This window comes from Typopeltis vanoorti, chromosome 7 (assembly GCF_054136105.1).
Source record: "Typopeltis vanoorti isolate ZY-2024b chromosome 7, IOZ_Tvanoo_1.0, whole genome shotgun sequence".
NCBI classification, from domain to species: domain Eukaryota; kingdom Metazoa; phylum Arthropoda; class Arachnida; order Uropygi; family Thelyphonidae; genus Typopeltis; species Typopeltis vanoorti.
In genome coordinates, this window is record NC_143555.1 from 98,951,612 (window position 1) to 98,970,761 (window position 19,150).

At 34.9% G+C, this 19,150-nt stretch overlaps 1 protein-coding gene across 1 annotated transcript in view; it reads left to right on the forward strand.

Moving 5' to 3' along the window:
- Window positions 1-19,150, forward strand: part of LOC150104897 (ankyrin repeat and sterile alpha motif domain-containing protein 1B-like) — a 124,738-nt gene that overhangs the window by 37,829 nt on the left and 67,759 nt on the right. The window contains exons 5-12 of the mRNA XM_090395083.1: window positions 1,221-1,442; window positions 1,541-1,616; window positions 2,891-2,992; window positions 4,976-5,174; window positions 6,423-6,571; window positions 7,026-7,066; window positions 10,015-10,572; window positions 18,921-19,086. Of these exons, the coding sequence (XP_090251209.1) occupies window positions 1,221-1,442; window positions 1,541-1,616; window positions 2,891-2,992; window positions 4,976-5,174; window positions 6,423-6,571; window positions 7,026-7,066; window positions 10,015-10,572; window positions 18,921-19,086 (1,513 nt within the window). The remainder of the gene's footprint in view (window positions 1-1,220; window positions 1,443-1,540; window positions 1,617-2,890; window positions 2,993-4,975; window positions 5,175-6,422; window positions 6,572-7,025; window positions 7,067-10,014; window positions 10,573-18,920; window positions 19,087-19,150) is intronic.

Consider the following 19,150-nt stretch of genomic DNA (forward strand, 5'->3'; position numbering starts at 1 on the left):
GTTTCTTCTGCAACACACATGGGAAGCTGTCTGCAGAGAAATCTGTTCTGAGGAAAGTGAATTTAAAATCGGACAGCGTAATGCTTCGTGGAACAGTGAGAGTGGTCGGTAACTATTCAACTGCATTAATCAATTTGATGCGAAAACAAGGCGCTAGAAAGTTTTAGTAATGAAGCAAACGTTCATTTAATTCATAAAACAAAACTAGGGAAGATTAGCAGATTGTAGAATACTATGCCTCATAAGAGAGATAAACACAGGCCATCGGATCTGTTCAGATTAGGACAATGTAATAAAATTTCACAGATTTCTTTATAAAGCTATCCTGTGAGGGATCTACTCTTGTGCAGTTCACTTGTGTTCCTCCAAAGGATCCTGAAATGGCAAGAACCACAAGGCCTGATTGTTCAGGTTAATGAAATGTGAACATTCACATCACCTTCTCCTGTCTTCCGATCTGATAGTTAGATTAACGACCTCGACAGTATTGTTGATAATGTTTATATCTGGGATGATGATTTTAAAAAAAGAAAAAAAAAATCAAGACCTTTCATGTACATCCCGTTTAGATTATATGGTCTTTTAAGATCCAAAGTTCTGGTATTCTGTTAAGACCTGTTGTTGAAAGTATTGGTTATCCTACATATAAACTCTCCAAGCATTTGTCTATGCTATTCACTAACTTCACAACAAAATCTTCCTCTCATATCAAGAACACTTTAAATATTAAGAGTAAATCTGCGATCTTCTGAAGGCCCAGTTTAGATAATTTAACTATTATCTAAACACATCACATCATGGTCAGACATTTTAGCACAAAAAGGAATTACAAATACAAATTAGAAATACAAATATTGAGAAAGGTACATCAAGTCGAGACTTGGCCTGGAGGGTTGAACATGGGTCTCTCCTAGTGAATGGATAAAATGCCAATGTTCCAGTTTCATCAAAGAGTACTGCAGAAAATGCCTTAAAGAAACGGGTGCACTTTTCGATTGCTCCTGTTCATCCGGCTGCAGCTATGGGTGACTTTTATGTTCTCCATATTCCAATCTTCATTCTAGATGAAGTTCTATACTAGCAGTTCACATCACTTCGTGCTAGGCAGAGAAAAAATATATAATAAACCAGATAAAATATCAACTTCGTTTAGTTTATTACATTGTTAAGCTATTCATTATTATTTCCATCTAATAAATATCAATTATAATTCATTTCAGCACGACAGTACGCCCACAATACGAAACTTAAAAGATGAATCGCCACTCGATCTGGCTTCTCAGTATGGACGCCTGGAAAGCGTGGAATTACTCGTGTCGAAACACCCCTCTATTCTCAAAGAGTCCGCCAAAAAACACTCACCTCTTCATTTAGCAGCAAGAAATGGACATAAGCAAGTGGTGAAGGTTCTTCTAGATGGTGGCTTCGATGTGAACTATATGGTGAGTGAAACTACAGACTAGTGAAATATAGAAACATGTATAATACATATAACTTTATTACCGAATTTTTTATTAAAATTTTTTTTTTTTTACTGCAGGTTGAAAGTGGGACAGCATTACATGAATCGGCACTATATGGGAAGGTAGAAGTTGTAAAAATGCTTCTGGATCATGGTAAGGGTACATGGCAAATTTTAATTCTATATAAAAAAAAAGTGATAAAGTGCATAAGAAATACTTTATGTATATGATTGGCCTAACGATATTAAATCACGTAGTGCTTTTTCTTCGAGAGAACCATTGATTTTTGATGCAGTATATAATATATAATAAAATATTTGGTGTTATAAACCTGAAACAGATAACATTCTTTCCTTTGATTGCATGATAGTGTTTTTTCTTTGAGAGAACAATTGATTTTTGATGCGGTATATATATAATATATATTTGGTGTTATAAACCTGAAACAGATGACATTCTTTCCTTTGATCGACATGATATCGTTTGCGTTGTTACTGAAACCGAAATTAGCTGATGTTAATTACCAACCAAAACCATCCTGAAACCTAAAACCATCCCTTATTCATAATATATTTACCTTCTCCTATAATGGGTGTCTCTAACTTAATTTAATTTCAATTCTTTTAAAATAATTGATTATAATTAAAAACTTAGTAATTAATAAATAGTTTAACAATATTTATATAATAATAATTATTATTTCAAACATATATTTTCAAGAATAAGAAAAAAGTGCGAAACATTACTGAATAATGTTTGTAGGAGAGCATCTAGGAATTGATTGAATTCTTTGTGTATAGAAGTATTTTAAAGTATAGATAGAATTAAATTATTAACTCTTTAAATTTCTTTTTACAATTAAACATGTATATATATGTATAGAAGTATTTAAAAATATAAATAGAATTAAATTATTAACTCTTTAAATTTCTTTTTACAATTAAACATATATATTTATAGGAATTACGAATAATCCTAGAAAACTTCAATGGATGCACTTCACCTATATCTGAACTCGCAGGTTGCATGTTCCCTTCAGTGGAGAACAACGCAGCCCATTTATTTTCTATGTTATTTATTTACGGTTTATTACACTGCATTTATTAAGTTTCATATTTCCTCTATATATTATTATATTAGGAAACATAATTTTTTTCTGCCGTGAAAAAAAAAATCAGCGCGACCAAATATTATTATAGTATCAAAATAGCTTAATCAAATTAATATATTAATAACTACCGTGATCTAAAAAAATAGCTTGTACTGAAACTGGGAAGATCACAGTGTTTGGTTTAAAAACTCAGTAAAGGAGCGATGCGTGGCACGCAATAAACATTTCGTGACTTCAATTTATTTCAAGATTTTTTTGTGCTAACAAGATATATATATTCTTTTATATTTTTATGACTTTCATATTTTATTTTTAGGTGCTGATGTTAATTTGGAAAATAGTCAAAAAAGGACAGTGTTTGATTTATTGGATGATCTCAACACCGCTATATCCAAACAAATAGCGAAAATCATCAAAGGTAAACACCATTTTTAACTCACGGTATTAATTATATTTAATCACAGACAAAAAGCAATATTTTAAGTTTTTCTTTCCCGTGTGGTGGCAGGGATAAGAATAGCCCCTTATGCATGTCGTACGAGGCGACTAAAATGTGTATCCTGGGAGGGTAATGGATGGGGCAATGCCGTAGCCAATGTAGTTCTAACTGAGGCTCGGCTATTGCTGTTACCCTCCTGCCATGATCAGAGCTTTAAATAGCTCAATAACACCTTATCCTTACACTGTCCTCTTCAGATAGCGGGGAATATAAAAAGCATTCTAGCCAGTCCTTTTAAGGACTAAGGAATATTTTGGTTGTTTTACTGAACTGCTTTAGATCTTCTATAAATCGTTTTAGTTTTATAAAGTGAGTTGTTGGTTACTCATAAACTTGACGAAACATTTGTAGTATACCAAGCAGTTATATTCTCTCTCTCTTTCTCTCTTTCTAAAATGCATTTTACAGGTAGTGATAGATTGAGAACGGATAAGATTACCGTATCCGTAAACTATCTTTTTTACATATTATTTTAATAAGAAAAACCACAGAGTGCAGGGAACTTCCACTATAGGAAACCAATGACAGGAGCCTCTAGCTTCGATTTGGACGAATCCCTTTGTCTGGAAAGGACTGGGTTCCAATCCCTTCTATGACACGAATAACTTTTATCTTGACCCTATCGATTAAAGGTAAGTTAGCCGGTTTCATACTGAGATAGAAGGTTTCTTTCTTTCTTTCTTTTTTTTTTTTTTGTCCCTTAAAATAGGAAAATCGGCCACGGGAACACATATCTACCAAAATACTCGTCCTTAGGGAATGCAGAAGTGGAGTGGCATACCATCTATATCAAAATACAGTGACCTCTATTGTCCCAGATGAAGAAAGAAGTGAAAGGAAAAACAAGATAGAGTGTTAGAGTGCGTACTCTGCTATAGTACACTTTCTTTATAATAACATTGCGCATAAGAGGCTTTGATCAGGACTTTTCTATGCTTCTCTACAAGATGCATATCCATTAGAATAAATCTTCATTTCAAACTTCCCATGATTTGTTTACAAGTCTTTGTATGAGTATGATCCAAAAATGGAAGAAACATATGCCTAATCGGTGTGCAAAGCCATATTTTCATATACTGTATGATATAAACGAAACAATCAACTGAACACCTTTTCGACTACTGTTTATTTAGCACAGGCCAGGCGGAGTCAAGTGATTAATACACTTTCCCATACCACAGGTTTATCGACATCTAGTAGTAAATTGGGATTCTGTTCATGACAAATAAATCACGATGGTTTGCTACTCACTCTCATTAAGTATAAATTTCACCTATGGAAAATCAGAACAAAGTAGATTTCGCACATCAGTAGAAAAAGAGTTCCGTGATGTATTCACAGCTCATGTGTTATTTTATTGTGAAATATAATAATTTAAATTGATTAATAGAAGTGAAAATATGACAAATAGAAGTGAAGTAATTTTTTTATTGTAATTATAGCACATTTATAATAATAATAATAATGATAACATCCGAACATATGAAGAATGAATGTCCTTACATTCTCTTACTCATTTTAATAACTTAAATTACGTAGGTAGAACTAAATTCTAACTTTAGCTTTCGAAATTGGTAGGCAGTAAATCTTCATCATTCGTCGGTAATTGAGTTCGTTTCTGCAAAAGACATGCCGAGAGCTTACGGCTAACGACAGTACACTAGACAGCCACCGACATATCGCGTTCCTAATCCTAACTGGTGCGATTGTTTGGGCCTTTTCAGATTTTACTTATTCACAGTAAAATAGTATCATTTTATTTTTAATGATTTTTTTATTAATCAATTTAAATTATTATTTAATTATTAACCAAAATTAAATTAGCTAAAAATTCAATCCTATCAGCCAAACAAACCCGATTCTTTTAGACTCTAAATATCATTCATTTTGTTTCTATTTTAGACCACACCACAGCAATAAGTAGAGCCGAGGATATCAACAAATCTGTAACTTCTCTTTCTCCTTCGAGTTTTCTTTCCCTATCGACCACTGGAGTTCCTAGTCCGGAAAGAATTAGCATTCATGGTTTTCCCGCACAAAATACTTCTCCTCTTTCTGAAAATAATGACCTTACTGGCAACAGAAGCAAAAGGTCTTCAGGGTAAGTATTTTTTTTTTTTTTGGTGCGCGCGCGTGTGTGTGTGTGTGTGTGTGTGTGTGTGTGTGTGTGTGTGTGTGTGTGTGTGTGTGTGTGTGTGTGTGTGTGTGTGTGTGTGTGTGTGTGTGTGTGTGTGTGTGTGTGTGTGTGTGTGTGTGTGTGTGTGTGTGTGTGCGTGCGTGTTGTTATACAGTAAACAAATATGATATTCGTAACCACGACAACGGTATTCATTGTTATATGTCATGTTTCCTCATCTAAATCCGATCTAAATAAAGCTACAGGGAATTCCTACAGTGATTTTCTCCTATTCCTTCTTATACACTCATCTGGAGTAATTTAAATTAAATTTATTTATTTATTTTAACTCTGGTATATTACTTTTAAAACGACTCTATTGGTGACTAAGAATCCTTTCTTATTGTACGCACTTAACACCGAATGTCTTCCCTGAACTTTCATTAGAGAAAGACATCTTGAGAATGCCTTCAGCAAGCTTATGACCTCGATCATGTATCCTCGGGTGTTTTCAAAAAAAGCAGTAGCGGTTTATGAATGTCATATTTTTTATAATCTTCTATTTTGTTAACATTTGTCCTGTAACTTGAAAAAGTAGCCCACATCTATCTAGCCTTTTCAAAAGGAAAAAAAAATATCTGTATCATCTAGTCATTGATCTGTTGGTTTTAATAGAGCAAATTCGGATATTACGAATACCATTTTCACACAGAGAATGGTATTGGATATTATCCGAAGTTCCTCTGCTTTTTGTAATAATGAAAAAAAAATCCATTAGCAATGCGCCATCAAGATGCCCTTCTCTCGCATTCACCAATATGTATTTATCCAAATATCCATGCATATTTATCCATGCATTCATCTTACTTATGTCGCCCATCTTGTAGCAAGTAGCATAGAAACGTTCGAAGAAGCCTGGACGTTCTCTCTTTACTACGCAAAGCATTTTCTTGAATATGGCAGAGGGCATTCTGAGTATGCTACTGTTCAGTGGTCTTTGTTTCATCGTAGTTTCTTCTCTGTATCGAGATATTTATCCAGAAAATTTCAAACAAATATTGGAGTATCGGAAGGCTCTATTCATTTTGTCTTTTGTCTCGACTTCTTCTGCTTCAGCCTGTTTGCCATGTAAGCAATTGTTTATTTCTTAATTACAAATTCAGATCCATCCCTTAACACCGTTCCCATTTTTAGAGGCTTACAAAATATTCTTTTTTTATTCTTTTCTTTCAGGGAAAGCGACTCGCATCGTACCCTTACCTCTAAGTCGAGAGAATCCAGTTCAGAACAACTGTCCATCAGTAGTCGGAGTCCCTCAGTGTACGAAACGCCCCCACTGTCTAGAGAATTAGATACACTCTCCCTTCAGTCTCAGCCACCAGGTAAGTTGTGGAAAATTCTTATATCAATTGTAAAGGACCATTTTGTCAATGTGTCCAATAAATCATATAATCGGAAGTTAAATCCTTATATAAAACTGCTTTTACGGTGTATCTCAATTCGACATTATATATGAACGAGCTTTATTGCTTTTTATTACTATTTTTATTCATTTTAATATTTTAGCAATAAAAAAAAATAATAGTTTTTACTAAAAATCAAGTATTTGATTCTCCACCTCAGTACTTTTGTATTATTCGTTATAATAATGAAAATGTTCACCAATTTATTTTTGAATTTTCTCTGCAACCATTTGTTACCATTATAAAAAGTGTTCCCTATTTTTAGAAAGATCTTTGAAGAATTTTTTCTTCTTTTTCCTAAAATGACATGCATTGTAAATAATACTATTAATTCAGCTAACAAACACTCCATAATACTTTTATTATGTTTCAGAGGTACCGATTCGGACTGCCGCGTCTGGTGCGAAGCCTCCGGTGAGTATTATTTTTATGCATTTCGAATTCCGTGAGGATTTTAAGATATCCGAAAATTATTAGCTTTTAGAATATTTTATATTTTGAGGGAAAAAATCTCTATGTAATATACTTTACAAAGGTTGCGAAAACGTTTTGAAGAGCGCTACTATTTAAATAAAAAAAAAATAATAGTTTTTGCTAAAATTAAGTATTCATAACAGCAGTATTTTAATTTTACTTTTAAAGAATATGAAATACTGAAAAATTGTAAAGTACAAGTAGTATATTTTAAAGCAAACGGATTTATAGATTAAAATACGTGGGTGGTGGTGGTCTGAAACGTTCTCGGCCTAACAATGAAAAAACGAATTTATAATTTCAAAATGATTTTTATTTTTCAACATAATCTCTATTAAGACTAATACATTTATTCCAGTGATGCTCTGGCGCCATTATCCCGTCCCTGTAGTAGTCCTCAGTAAGATCTGCAAAATACCCCTCTACAGCTGTAATCATTGATTCAAAGAAAAAAGCTGACCAGCGAGGAAGAGTTATAGTTTTAGGAAGAGATAAGTCAGAGGGAACAAATCTAGCGAATAGTGTGGATGTTCCAACAATTCATCGTGTTTTAATTTTCCAATTGCCAAAACACCTTCGTCGGCGGGTGCATTGTCCTGATGAAAGATGATTTTTTTCTTCTGCAAACCGGGTCTTTTCTTTTCTCACGAATTTTTTCGTCTATTCTTGTTAAAAGATCGAAATAATATTCTCCGGTTATTGTTTTACCCTTTTCAAGATAATTAATAAACAAAATACCTTGAGCATCCCAAAACACCGATGCAATGACTGTCTTCTTTGGTGCTGAACAACCGGCTTCTGTCCACTGTTTTGACTGCTGTTTGGATTCTGGTGTGTAACGGTGAATCCAAGTCTCATCCACAGTAACACGTCCATGCATAAAATCAGTTTTATTCTTGTTAAAACGCTCTAAGCACTTTCAGAGATTTTCATGCGAGCGCGTTTTTGTGCGAGTATGGCACCCATCTCGCAAAACGTTTTCATTTGCAATTCTTCATACAAAATATATCTTACACGTTCTTTTAAAATGCCTGTAGTCTCAGCAATTTCACGCACTTTGACTCGCCGGTCATCTAATACTTGATCAATGATTTATGGTGTTGTTACACTTTTTGGACGTCTTTCGCGTGGATCATCTTCAAGGCTGGTACGGCCAAGTTTAAACTTGGCAACCCATTTCTTAATTGTCGAAAACGAAGGAGAAGAGTGCCCATAAACTTTTATGAACTTCGAATGAATTTCTTTTGGCGTTAAACCTTCTTTTACAAAGAATTTTATAACCTCACGATACTCAATTTTATCCATTTCAAGGGATACAGACAACACTTTTGCTTCAGACAGCTGTTGAAAAAAAAAAAAACTTCTTGATAGAATGACTTGCAGTTTCACATGAATGCTTATGACAGATGTGCCAACTAAAAAAAAAAAATCTTACCGATAGTGTTGCGATCTATGGTCGATGCCGAAAACTTTCCAGACCACCCAAGTATGTGGGATCGTGATTTTATTTTTATGTTCTTGATAAAATAAACGATATTGTTAAAAAATGATTTGTATGGCATAATGATATTTTATTCATAGTAAAAGTGTCTTCGATACGTTAAATGTACACGATACATCTATGGTTATAATTACTACTAGTATAATAATAATAAATGCTATTTAACAATCATTCGTCACTGAGACTTATGGTTTGTTGTAAATTAAAATTCGTGCAAAATGAAATCAAGAAAGGTTTGAAGAAGAAAAATATCCATGAATGGTATGTAGGTCACTTGAATTATTTCCTCTAATTATATATATATATATATATATATACAGGGTGTTCGGGATAAATTTGACATATTTATAATTAATTATATTTTTCCGTAAGTTACATGTATTAACACACACTTCTCTTCATTTAAAAGTTTGGACCCTTCTTCATTCATATACAAGATGTCAGAAAGGATGGATAGCTGGAACCCACCTGAATCATGGAAGAGAATAACTTGTATCATGATGATTCGTGCCCGCCATCAAAATAAGGATATTACGACTGCTGCCCAATGCTCCCTGAATACAGTAAAAACAATCAGGCATGAACTAGAGACTTGCAATGGTGACTACGAGGATGTAGCAAGAAGAAAGATCCCTAGCAGACGATCTGATTGCGTTCGTACAGCAGAATTCCTCGCAAATCTGCAGGAACAGGTGTTGAAGAACCCTGGCATTGGAATTCGGGCTTTGTTCGTGGAGTTGCTAACTGTAGTCAAGCCCTGGATAACAAGGGTAGCCAATGGTAGGCCGTATGTATGGCAGCAGGATTCGGCCCCTTGCCACACCTCTGGGAAAAGTCAAAAATGGTTGTCTGAAAATTTCTACGACTTCACCAGTCCAAATGTTTGGCCTCCAAACTCCCCAGACCTTAACCCCATGGATTATTTTGTATGGGGCGCAGTTGAAAAAGACACCAATCGCACTTCCAGTAATACAAAAGCCCAGTTAATGGATAAAATTAAAACAGTTTTTGCGGCCCTTCCCAGGGAGACTGTAGCATCAGCTTGTTCGAGGTTCCGAAGCAGAATTGAAGCTGTGATCGATGCTAATGGTGGTTATTTTGAGTAAATCTTGTTGATAGTATTGTAATTAACTCTGCCTGTAATGTTTTTTTGTCAATTCATTAAATTTAATAGATACAAAGAAGATTTTCTTTTTCCTTACGAAACTGTCAAATTTATCCCGAACACCCTGTATATAGAAAAGGCTATAGTGAGAAATCGTGTTGGGGGAAAGCTGGAGGAGAGAGAGAGATATACATAGCCTGCAATTAACTCAGTTTCTCAGGTAGAACTTAATGAGATGCATGCAGTTTTCCAAGTCCTAAGTCATTTGTGTTCTGATTTCAGCCTCCTGCGAAGCCACCCCGAAAATCAGTGACTTCACTGTCTCCTGGCAACAAGAGTCCTCACAGTCTGCGCTACTCCTCAGCTGCATTCGAATACTTCTACCTCGCTACTTCCGGTGAGGGTGATGTGAACCAGGACGGAGGAAACTACGATGGATTAGCGAGTTACCATGGCAACCACAAAGAAGGGAAGGACTTCTTTAGTAGCTTCGATGTCAGCAATACTAAACGAAATGAAATGTCCAACGGGAAAGTCCCAGAATCGTCCCCGTTCAGCACCCTTTACGATGACATCGCCAGTGGGAGAATCTCAGACTGGGCCAAAAGTACTCCCACCTCCCACAGACGAAGGTTGGCTGGCGAACACGGTGTGACTCCTTGTGGAGAACGAGAACCGCCTATCAAGCCAACTACCTTAGATCTTAGAAGCAAAAGAGCAACTGTTCAACTTCCGGTGAGTCCTACCAATTATCAGCAACCACCTACGCCCGATTTTCCACCACCGTCCCCAGGAACAGCAGTTATTGGAATTCATGAAAAGATGAGACCTCTTAGTCAGGTATGGATCCAGAACATTAGAAATTGATATTATTATTTGTATTTGCTTTGCAATTGCATTTCGAGTAATTAAATTCTTTCGAGGTAGGATATTTTATATCGAAATCCAATTTAAAGAAATATTCTTTATAATATAGGATAACATAATAAATGATGCAATATCCGTCCTCGCAATAACAAGGCGGTATTCGGTTCATATTAAAAATTTAGTCATTTTTTAGACTGATGAGTTACAATCATTCACAATTATAATCCTTATAATCAGTCAGATACATTAGTAGATTACAGAATAATAATAATATTATTAATGAGTTGAATACTAAATTACTCTTCGTACATATTATATATAATATAAAAGTCATATGCAGTATATATATGACTTTTATATTCAACACAAAATACGAGGCTAATCTTCTTGAATGGCAGTCAGTCTCAAGTAGAGTAATGTGGGCAAATATGAGGATGGGGAACTGGACAATGAGACTTATTTGTGCCTATGGTCCCACAGAAGGTTCTACTAAGGTAGAAGTGGAGGAATATTTTGAGGCTTTAGAAAGAGCAACTGACACAATGAAAAAGGAAAAGTTGGTCCTTGTTGGGGATCTAAATAGTAGAGTAGGAAATGATTGTAAGACATACAAAAATATATTGGGAAAATTTGGAGAAAAGAGCAAAGCTAATAATAATGGCAAATATCTGTTGGATTTCTGCTCAGGACATGGACTGGTTATTACTAACACCATGTTCCAACATAAAAATGTGCACAAATTCACATGGAGAGAAGAGGCAAGGAATAAGAAAAGTCTCATTAACTATGTTATTGTTGATAGTGATGTTTTCTCCCTGGTGCAGGACACCAAAGTGTACAGAGGATTTGAAATTGGAAGCGATCACTATTTAGTCTTGAGCAGGATAAAATTGAATTTCATATTGAAAAGAATAACATGTAAGGAAGTTTTAAAGCGAACAAAAGTTGAGCAGCTCTCAGATGTGAACTGTAGACTAAAATACACAAAGATTATTGAAAAGAAAATGAAAGATTTTGAAAACAGGAATCAAACCTTGGAGATTCAGTGGCAAACTCTGAAGAAAACATTGACTGATTCTGCCAGAGAGGCATGTGGTGAGGTTGTGTGCAAGGATAAAAAAATCAGAACTCCCTGGTGGACACAGGAAGTTAAAGAGGCAGTGAAGGAAAAGGAGAAAGCATATCAAAAGTTCCTAGTAGATAAGTCAGCTTTTACTCTTACAGAATACAGAGACAAATGTTTTTGTTTATGTTTGCTAAGTAATGAACGAAGTTTTGGAAGCGTAGTGAAGCACGTTTTGAAGTTGAATTTCTTGAGAATCTTTGCCAGTTTTGGTGATGAAAACATGTTTCTGTTTATGTTTACTTAGCAAACATAAACAGAAACATCTTCCTACTCAGTTTCCAGGAGTATACAAGATTTTGTGTGATTGCGGAAAGCCATACTATGGACAGACTGCTAAATCCATCCTTCTACGTTTGGATGAACACCGTAGAGATATCTCATATAACAGGACTAGAGCTAGCGCTCTCTCTAGCCACGTTCTCTTTTCAGCTAACTCAGACGAAGGCCGCCAGCACATTGTAAACTGGTCTCAAACTGCTAACATCCATGTGTGCTACGATGAACTCGAAAGAAAGACTGTTGAATCTAGGGAAATTTCTCTAGATTCCTCTCATATCAACAACAGCCTGAGTTACAATCTCTCTGAAGCACACGTTGCTTCTGTTCAGTACTGGCGCACTCGCAACAGCGCGTAATATTCGTTTGTTTGGAACTCATACTTGCATTTTTTTCAAACACGCTATTGTTTTTTATACTTGTTCTGTTAGCACAATTTTAAGTCTCTGTAATTTTTTTATATACTACTTTGATTGTGATACCTGAGGATGTTCATGTAACGAAACGAGTAAACTAGTAGTATCTTTTTTAAATATATCTTGTCATCTTTTCTCTCGGTAATAGTCATTAAACCTTTTTTTTTTATAATATTCCAACCGAGTAAAAATGAATTTTGAAGAAAAAAAAAAAAAAAATATATATATATATATATATATACACATTCTATTTACATTCTATTATTTATGATGTGATTATTATACTATATTACATATTATTTTATTATTTTTATTATTACTATATTACATATTATTTTATTATTACTATTTTTATTATTATTTCATTTATTTATCCTTATAAGGACTGGCTTAAAGGGGCGAAAGAATGCTTTTCATCTTCCCCGTTGTCTGTAGAGGATAGTGTAAGGATAAGGTGTTATTGAGTTATAAAACTCTCATCATGTATGGTTAAGGTGTTGTTGAGCTATAAAGCTCTGATCATGGCAGGAAGGTAACAGCAATAACCTAGTCTCAGTTAGAACTTCATTGGCTACAGCATTGCCATTCGTTACCCTCGTCAACTTTCATGATCATAATTTTATTTATTTGATTTTGTGAATTAAATTTTCAAATTAAGTATTAAATTTAATAAATGGTGTTATTACTTGTTTAAGTGTATTATTATTATTATTATTATTATTATTATTATTATTATTATTATTATTATTATTATTATATTTTTTCTGTTAAAAAGAAAATCAAATAAATTTAACTTTTTAATGCTATGAAAGTTATTAATGCTATTATATTTTGGCAAATGTCAATGTTTAAATTTATATTTAAAAATTTTCATCCTTTCTATTTTTTTTTTTTTTTTTTTTTTTTTTTATAATGCGAAGTTGCAAAAACACTTATAAATGCATTATAAAATTTAAATTATTACATTTCATTTTTTTTTTCAAAGTTAATTCATTTCTTGTTTACTTTTCTGTCGATTTTACATTTATTTGGTCGATTTAACTATATATATCATAACAGCATTTGTTTCTCTTTTCACTTTGCTTTTATTTTATTCCTTTTAACTTTTTAAGTTAAGTCTTATTTCATTAATAACAATATTATGTTATTCTTAACTATTATAAATATATAGTTTACATACTTATTAAACATACAGTAATATCACATTATGTGTTGTGTTTCTTACTATTTTATCAATAACTAAAAAGAATCATTCTGTATCTAATAATAACGATACTGTCGAATGATAAGCAAATAAAAAAAAATGCTGATAGTTCCCATTGCAACAGACGAGAGCTATACAAAGCTCAGTTGCATTCTGGTATGGAAAAGGAGTGGGGGTGATAAAAATTATTTTGTGAGTTCGCTTGTCGACAGAAATGGATTTTCTTATATTAATAATGCAGAAATAATTTTAATATTGCATGATTATAATATTTAAAAATTTATAATGACAAATATTTTGAAATCTAGTATTGTATTAGCAATATCACTTCTTTAAAAACCGGAAATAAGTTTGGACTTTTTTTTTAATGTTCTTTATTTTTAAACGCCTTTTAAGATGCACGGGGGTCTAAATCTTCCTAAGTTATTCAGCTAATTCATTCCGGCAATGACCTCGTTTTTTTTTTTGTCTCGGTGTTGGGTTGAAACTCACCGTGAACTTTGACCTTAGAACATGACAAGGGTTTTAGAAGCAGTTTGAAACGCCATGACCTCTGAGCTACGTTTCATCTTTGATGTGACGATAAGATTATCTTCTCTTCTGTGATCTCTGTAAATGTGGCACACGGTCGCTAAGTAAAGATTAAAATATTCCATCATCTTGGACGGCGGTAATTTGGAGTAACAAAACCACAGCAAGGAACCAAACATATCCGGTTATCTTTGCTGTCTATCTTGTCTACTAAGCTAAAGAAAATGCTTCACCAAGGATGCTAATACCGTTGTTACAGTGGTTAGTAAGACCGTTCATCCTTCGCCTCCCCTCATACGCCCGCGCCTTGTCTATCTCTATTTCTTTCTCTCTATGTTCGCTTTTCTTTGTACGCCTGTGTGTGTGTGTGTGTGTGTGTGTGTGTGTGTGTGTGTGTGTGTGTGTGTGTGTGTGTGTGTGTGTGTGTGTGTGTGTGTGTGTGTGTGTGTGTGTGTGTGTGTGTGTGTGTTTCTCACATGCGGTCTATGCACAACATCTGTTATTCATCAAATTTAGTGATATATTATACGTACAATTTAAATGAAGACTACAACACTGTTCTGTTTAGTCTACACACCCATATTAACGAGAACTGTCAGCATGGGTAATTAAATCAAATATGTTCATATCAAGTGATGTTATGAGCAAAAGGCCTGTCAGATATCTGCCCGATACGATAACGTGCATTAGTCAATTGAGAATATTTCACTTTCAAAAAAAAAAAAAAAAAAAAACTGTTATAATGATAGTGAACTTATACATTTCCTTGTTTTGTTTTTTGATTTTTTTTATCTTCGCGCACTCACACACACATACACACAAACAAACAATTTTATGTATTACTCTTTAAAATGCTCAACATGCAAAATATTTACAAAAAGGTATGTTATCGCTAAAAAGATAAATCATTTAAAAATCTCTTTGAAATCCATACTCAGATATATAGTATATTAATATAGTTCTGTCTACAGTATTTATTTTTAAAAAAATGTACTGCAGAATAGTCAGATCGCATGAACAACTGTTGAATTCCCAAACAGAACTTCTTTTCACTCATTAATATATGCCAACAATTGACTTCTCAATCTATCAAATTTTAGATCATACCCAATTATAATAGCTCTCTCTCTCTCTCTCTCTCTCTCTCTCTCTCTCTCTCTCTCTCTCTCTCTCTCTCAAGGAAAAAAAAACGAATAACAATAACGATCCCACAACAAATCATGTCACCAACATACACTCATGAGCCAAAACATTATGACCACCTACACATAGCAGAGTATTGGGCCTTCTTTGGCCGAGATAAACCGCTTACATCCGACTTGACATTCAGTCCGCTATACGGAAAGTGCCATGATGAATTCTGGTTCCAATTACACAGAATAACGTCCCGGGAGTCAATCGAAGGATGCTGCCGTCCACATGATCCCACATATTCGATGGGGTTCGAATCAAGAGAACCAAGCAACCAGGAGAGCACATGAAAGCTTGATGAATTTCGAACTATGCTTCTACAATTAAAGTCTTGTGATACGGAGCGTTGTCCTGCTGAAAGAGTCCAGATCCATCGAGTCATCTTGTCATTATGTAGGTGCAATATCTGATCCAAAACAATTCCCTGGATAAGCATCCTAGGGGTGTTTAGCGCGGTTGAGAGTAGAAGTGATGTCTATCAGAACAATCTCCATTACGGGATACGCCACCACCGTCCAGTTAGTAGTGAAGTCTGGTTGGCTAGATACAGGTTGGATGGTCGTAATGCTTTTGGTTAGGCTAATCAGTGTATTAAGTTCTACTTCATAGACCTTAAACAAACATCCATATGGTATAAAATGCCTATTTTTCCCATGTGACCCTGAAAAGGAGTTTGAGGTTCCTCTGCTCAACATTTGGTAATAATAATGCCTTATTATTACCAAACTAATCACATTTCGTAAACACTATTATACCCTATTAGAAATGTATCCATGTCCCCGCGGTTAGCCACTCGGCGTCGCTGAAGTGAGGAGCTTAGAATCTTTCTCGGACATAGCCAAGTTAGCCGGTCTTGGTCGTGGATTGCAGGTTTTTTTTCCCCAGTTTATCTGGGATTTTCCATCGGGCAAGCAGTCCTTGAGAACTGAACGCTTCTACAGACATGGGATACACCGAGAGGGATAGGACTAACCACCTCGTATAACGGTTGCGGTTATAAGGAATAGAAACCTCGACACCGTAAAGGTAAAAAAGGGAAAGATGAAGAAATATATTCATTAGTATTTACAAGTCTATAATTATAATTATATTTATTTTGTGCAAAAAAAATCTCTCTCTCTCTCTCTCTCTCTCTCATACTCCTGAAGAACTGATGCTATCTTTTGTCTCATTAATTATCCTAAGATGATTCTTTGTATATATTAAAGAAGTGAATGTTTGAATCCACAAAATACTTCCAAACAAATTTATTATATAAAGACAAGAATTGGTAGATATATTTTGGTTATATTGATACAGAAACAACATGCGATATTTTTAATTAATTTATTTTTTTAGTTTAATGGGCTATATAAAAATTTCTTAGTTGAACTTAGTTGAACGGCTTCATGCAAAGAGTAAAAAGAGGCAATAATGGTTTTAAAATATTGCAATAATAGTAATTTTTAATTCATTTAGTGTCCATCATTAATTTTCGCCTAATATCATTTACTAACAAACGAGAGATCCTATTGGATATACAGTATGAGATATACAGTTCGACTGCATGCCCATTAATAGAAGATGATGTGTAGTGTCTACGCCATTACATTTAGATGTAGCAATGGTGTTGACGATGAAAAAAAAGATGTTTATTTCTGAGCATTATTTTCATTCACAGTTGAGCAAATAGGCCAAGCCTATGACATGTTTGTGAGCGATCTGTTCGTCGTTTCCGCAAGCGTGCCCCAAGCAATAATGTCATCATTGCTTTAATCGACGAGAAGTTCCGACGTACCGGGAGTGTTCTACCGCAATGTAAAGGATTTAGGGAGACGATGAACTGTTAACACAATTTCTCATGTGATTCTCATGGAGAATCACATGAGAAACAATTGTTACAGTCTCTGAAAACGCAGTCAACGCCGAACAGCGGTAAAACTTGGGATGACTAAGCGGTCACTACAGATAATCTTTAAGTAGTTGGGTGCCTTTTCGTGCGTCATTCGGGTTTGTCAGTATTTAATAGCAACGGATTATCTGCACGCCGGGAATATTGTGCACGCCTGCTGGCCATTGTCTATGAAGATCCGTCCTTCCTCCATGATGTCTGGTTCTCGACGAAGCACATTTCCATGTAAGCAGTCATATAAACAGACGAACCTACAGGTTTCTTGGTTTCTCGAGACCTGAGTTTGTCCAAGAGAAACCTCTTCACAGCGAGAAAGTCACCGCATGGTGTGTGCCGTTTCGGGTCATGGAACAATTAGGTCCTACTTCATTGAAGAGGGTGGCGTAACCATGACCTTGAATAGCGAATGTATTGGTTCCTATCACCCAGAATTTGCATAGGATGTGTCTTGCAAAAACCATTCCATTTCATGCATGGGTATTCCAACAGGACGGAGCAACCTGTTACATATCACGTGGTTCTAGAGCCTTTTTATCAGAACACTTCCCAGGAAGGCTCATTTTGAGGTTCACAGAATTCCAGTGCCCTTCACGTTCTGCTGATTCCACATCACGTGATGCCTTCGTTTGGGGTATGTTGAAGGAATGGGTATTCCTTCAACATGACCTTCCTTCAAACCTTGATGAACTAAGGGATAAAATCATACATTATGTCCAGCAGATGTTCCAGCCTTTGTTCTACAAAGATGACAGACAACCTTCGCATGCGCTACAAAACCTGTCTTGAAAGACAAGGTTACCATTTCGAGCACATAATCTACCGCCGTTCCATGCTTTATTCGACCAAGATTCCACCAATAGTTTCTAATGTACATATCATCATCTGTAAACATATATTTCTTTTACTCCATAACATATACAGTATCCTTGTACATATGAGCTTCTTCAACAACCTCCAGAATCAATACTTTTTTTTTTTTTTTTTTTGCGCCATGCTAAATTTTGTAAGCAGAAAGTGTACAAAGATAGAAATGTTAATAGAATACAGAGTGAATTCTCTTCTCTTTTTCTTGATCTTCTCCAAACAAGAAGGTGTTTCCTGACATTTTTATTGCATCACTCTGTCATCACTCTGCTACATTGGATATTGTCTGCGTGTTAGTTTTCAGGTACGGTTTGCTTACTTCCGGCTCCATATAAGGCTAAATTTACCTTTCAGGTTCTTTGCATTCTAGACGGGATTTGAACCCAGATCTTTCTAAAAGAAAAGGAAAAAAAAAACACTTTTATGTTTCGCTCTATCGGGAACTCTCCAATAGAGCGAAAAATACATTTATTATTCAGTATTACTGTGCGTTTATAGTTTTAGTTTTCATTATAAAAAATGAGTATTAGGGTTTGTGACCATCGTACTACGACTGCAGAAAAGGTCAGAGTGCAACCACAAGAAGACTAAGCTCTCTGTAACCTCAGGAATTTCGAACCCTCCTTAGAAGTAATTCCCAAGGCAACCTTGGATTTAAAAATCGTGAAGCCGGCCGAAGACATCTTTCCGATAGCTTTACATTGACGTTAACATTAATGAGCACTCTTCGCAATGCCTTTCGAAGAGAAACTTTTTTTTTTCTTTTTATTATTTCTTTGTTGCTACGCTGACGCTCTCTCATTACTGTTTCTCTTTTCGTAGCAATACAGAAACAAACGACTCTCTCGTGACATAGAAACGCTGACAGAGGACGAATTATTTGCCATTATCGATTCTAAGGGAAAAGTAAAGGTGGCGCTGCGAAAAGAAAACAAATCCGTTTCTACAGATACAATAGAAGAAGTAATCGATGACGACCCTTTCGCAGGTAAAAGAAAAAAAAAAGTCTTAAAATGTCTCGTACATTTTAATTAACTTGAATTTAGCTAAAA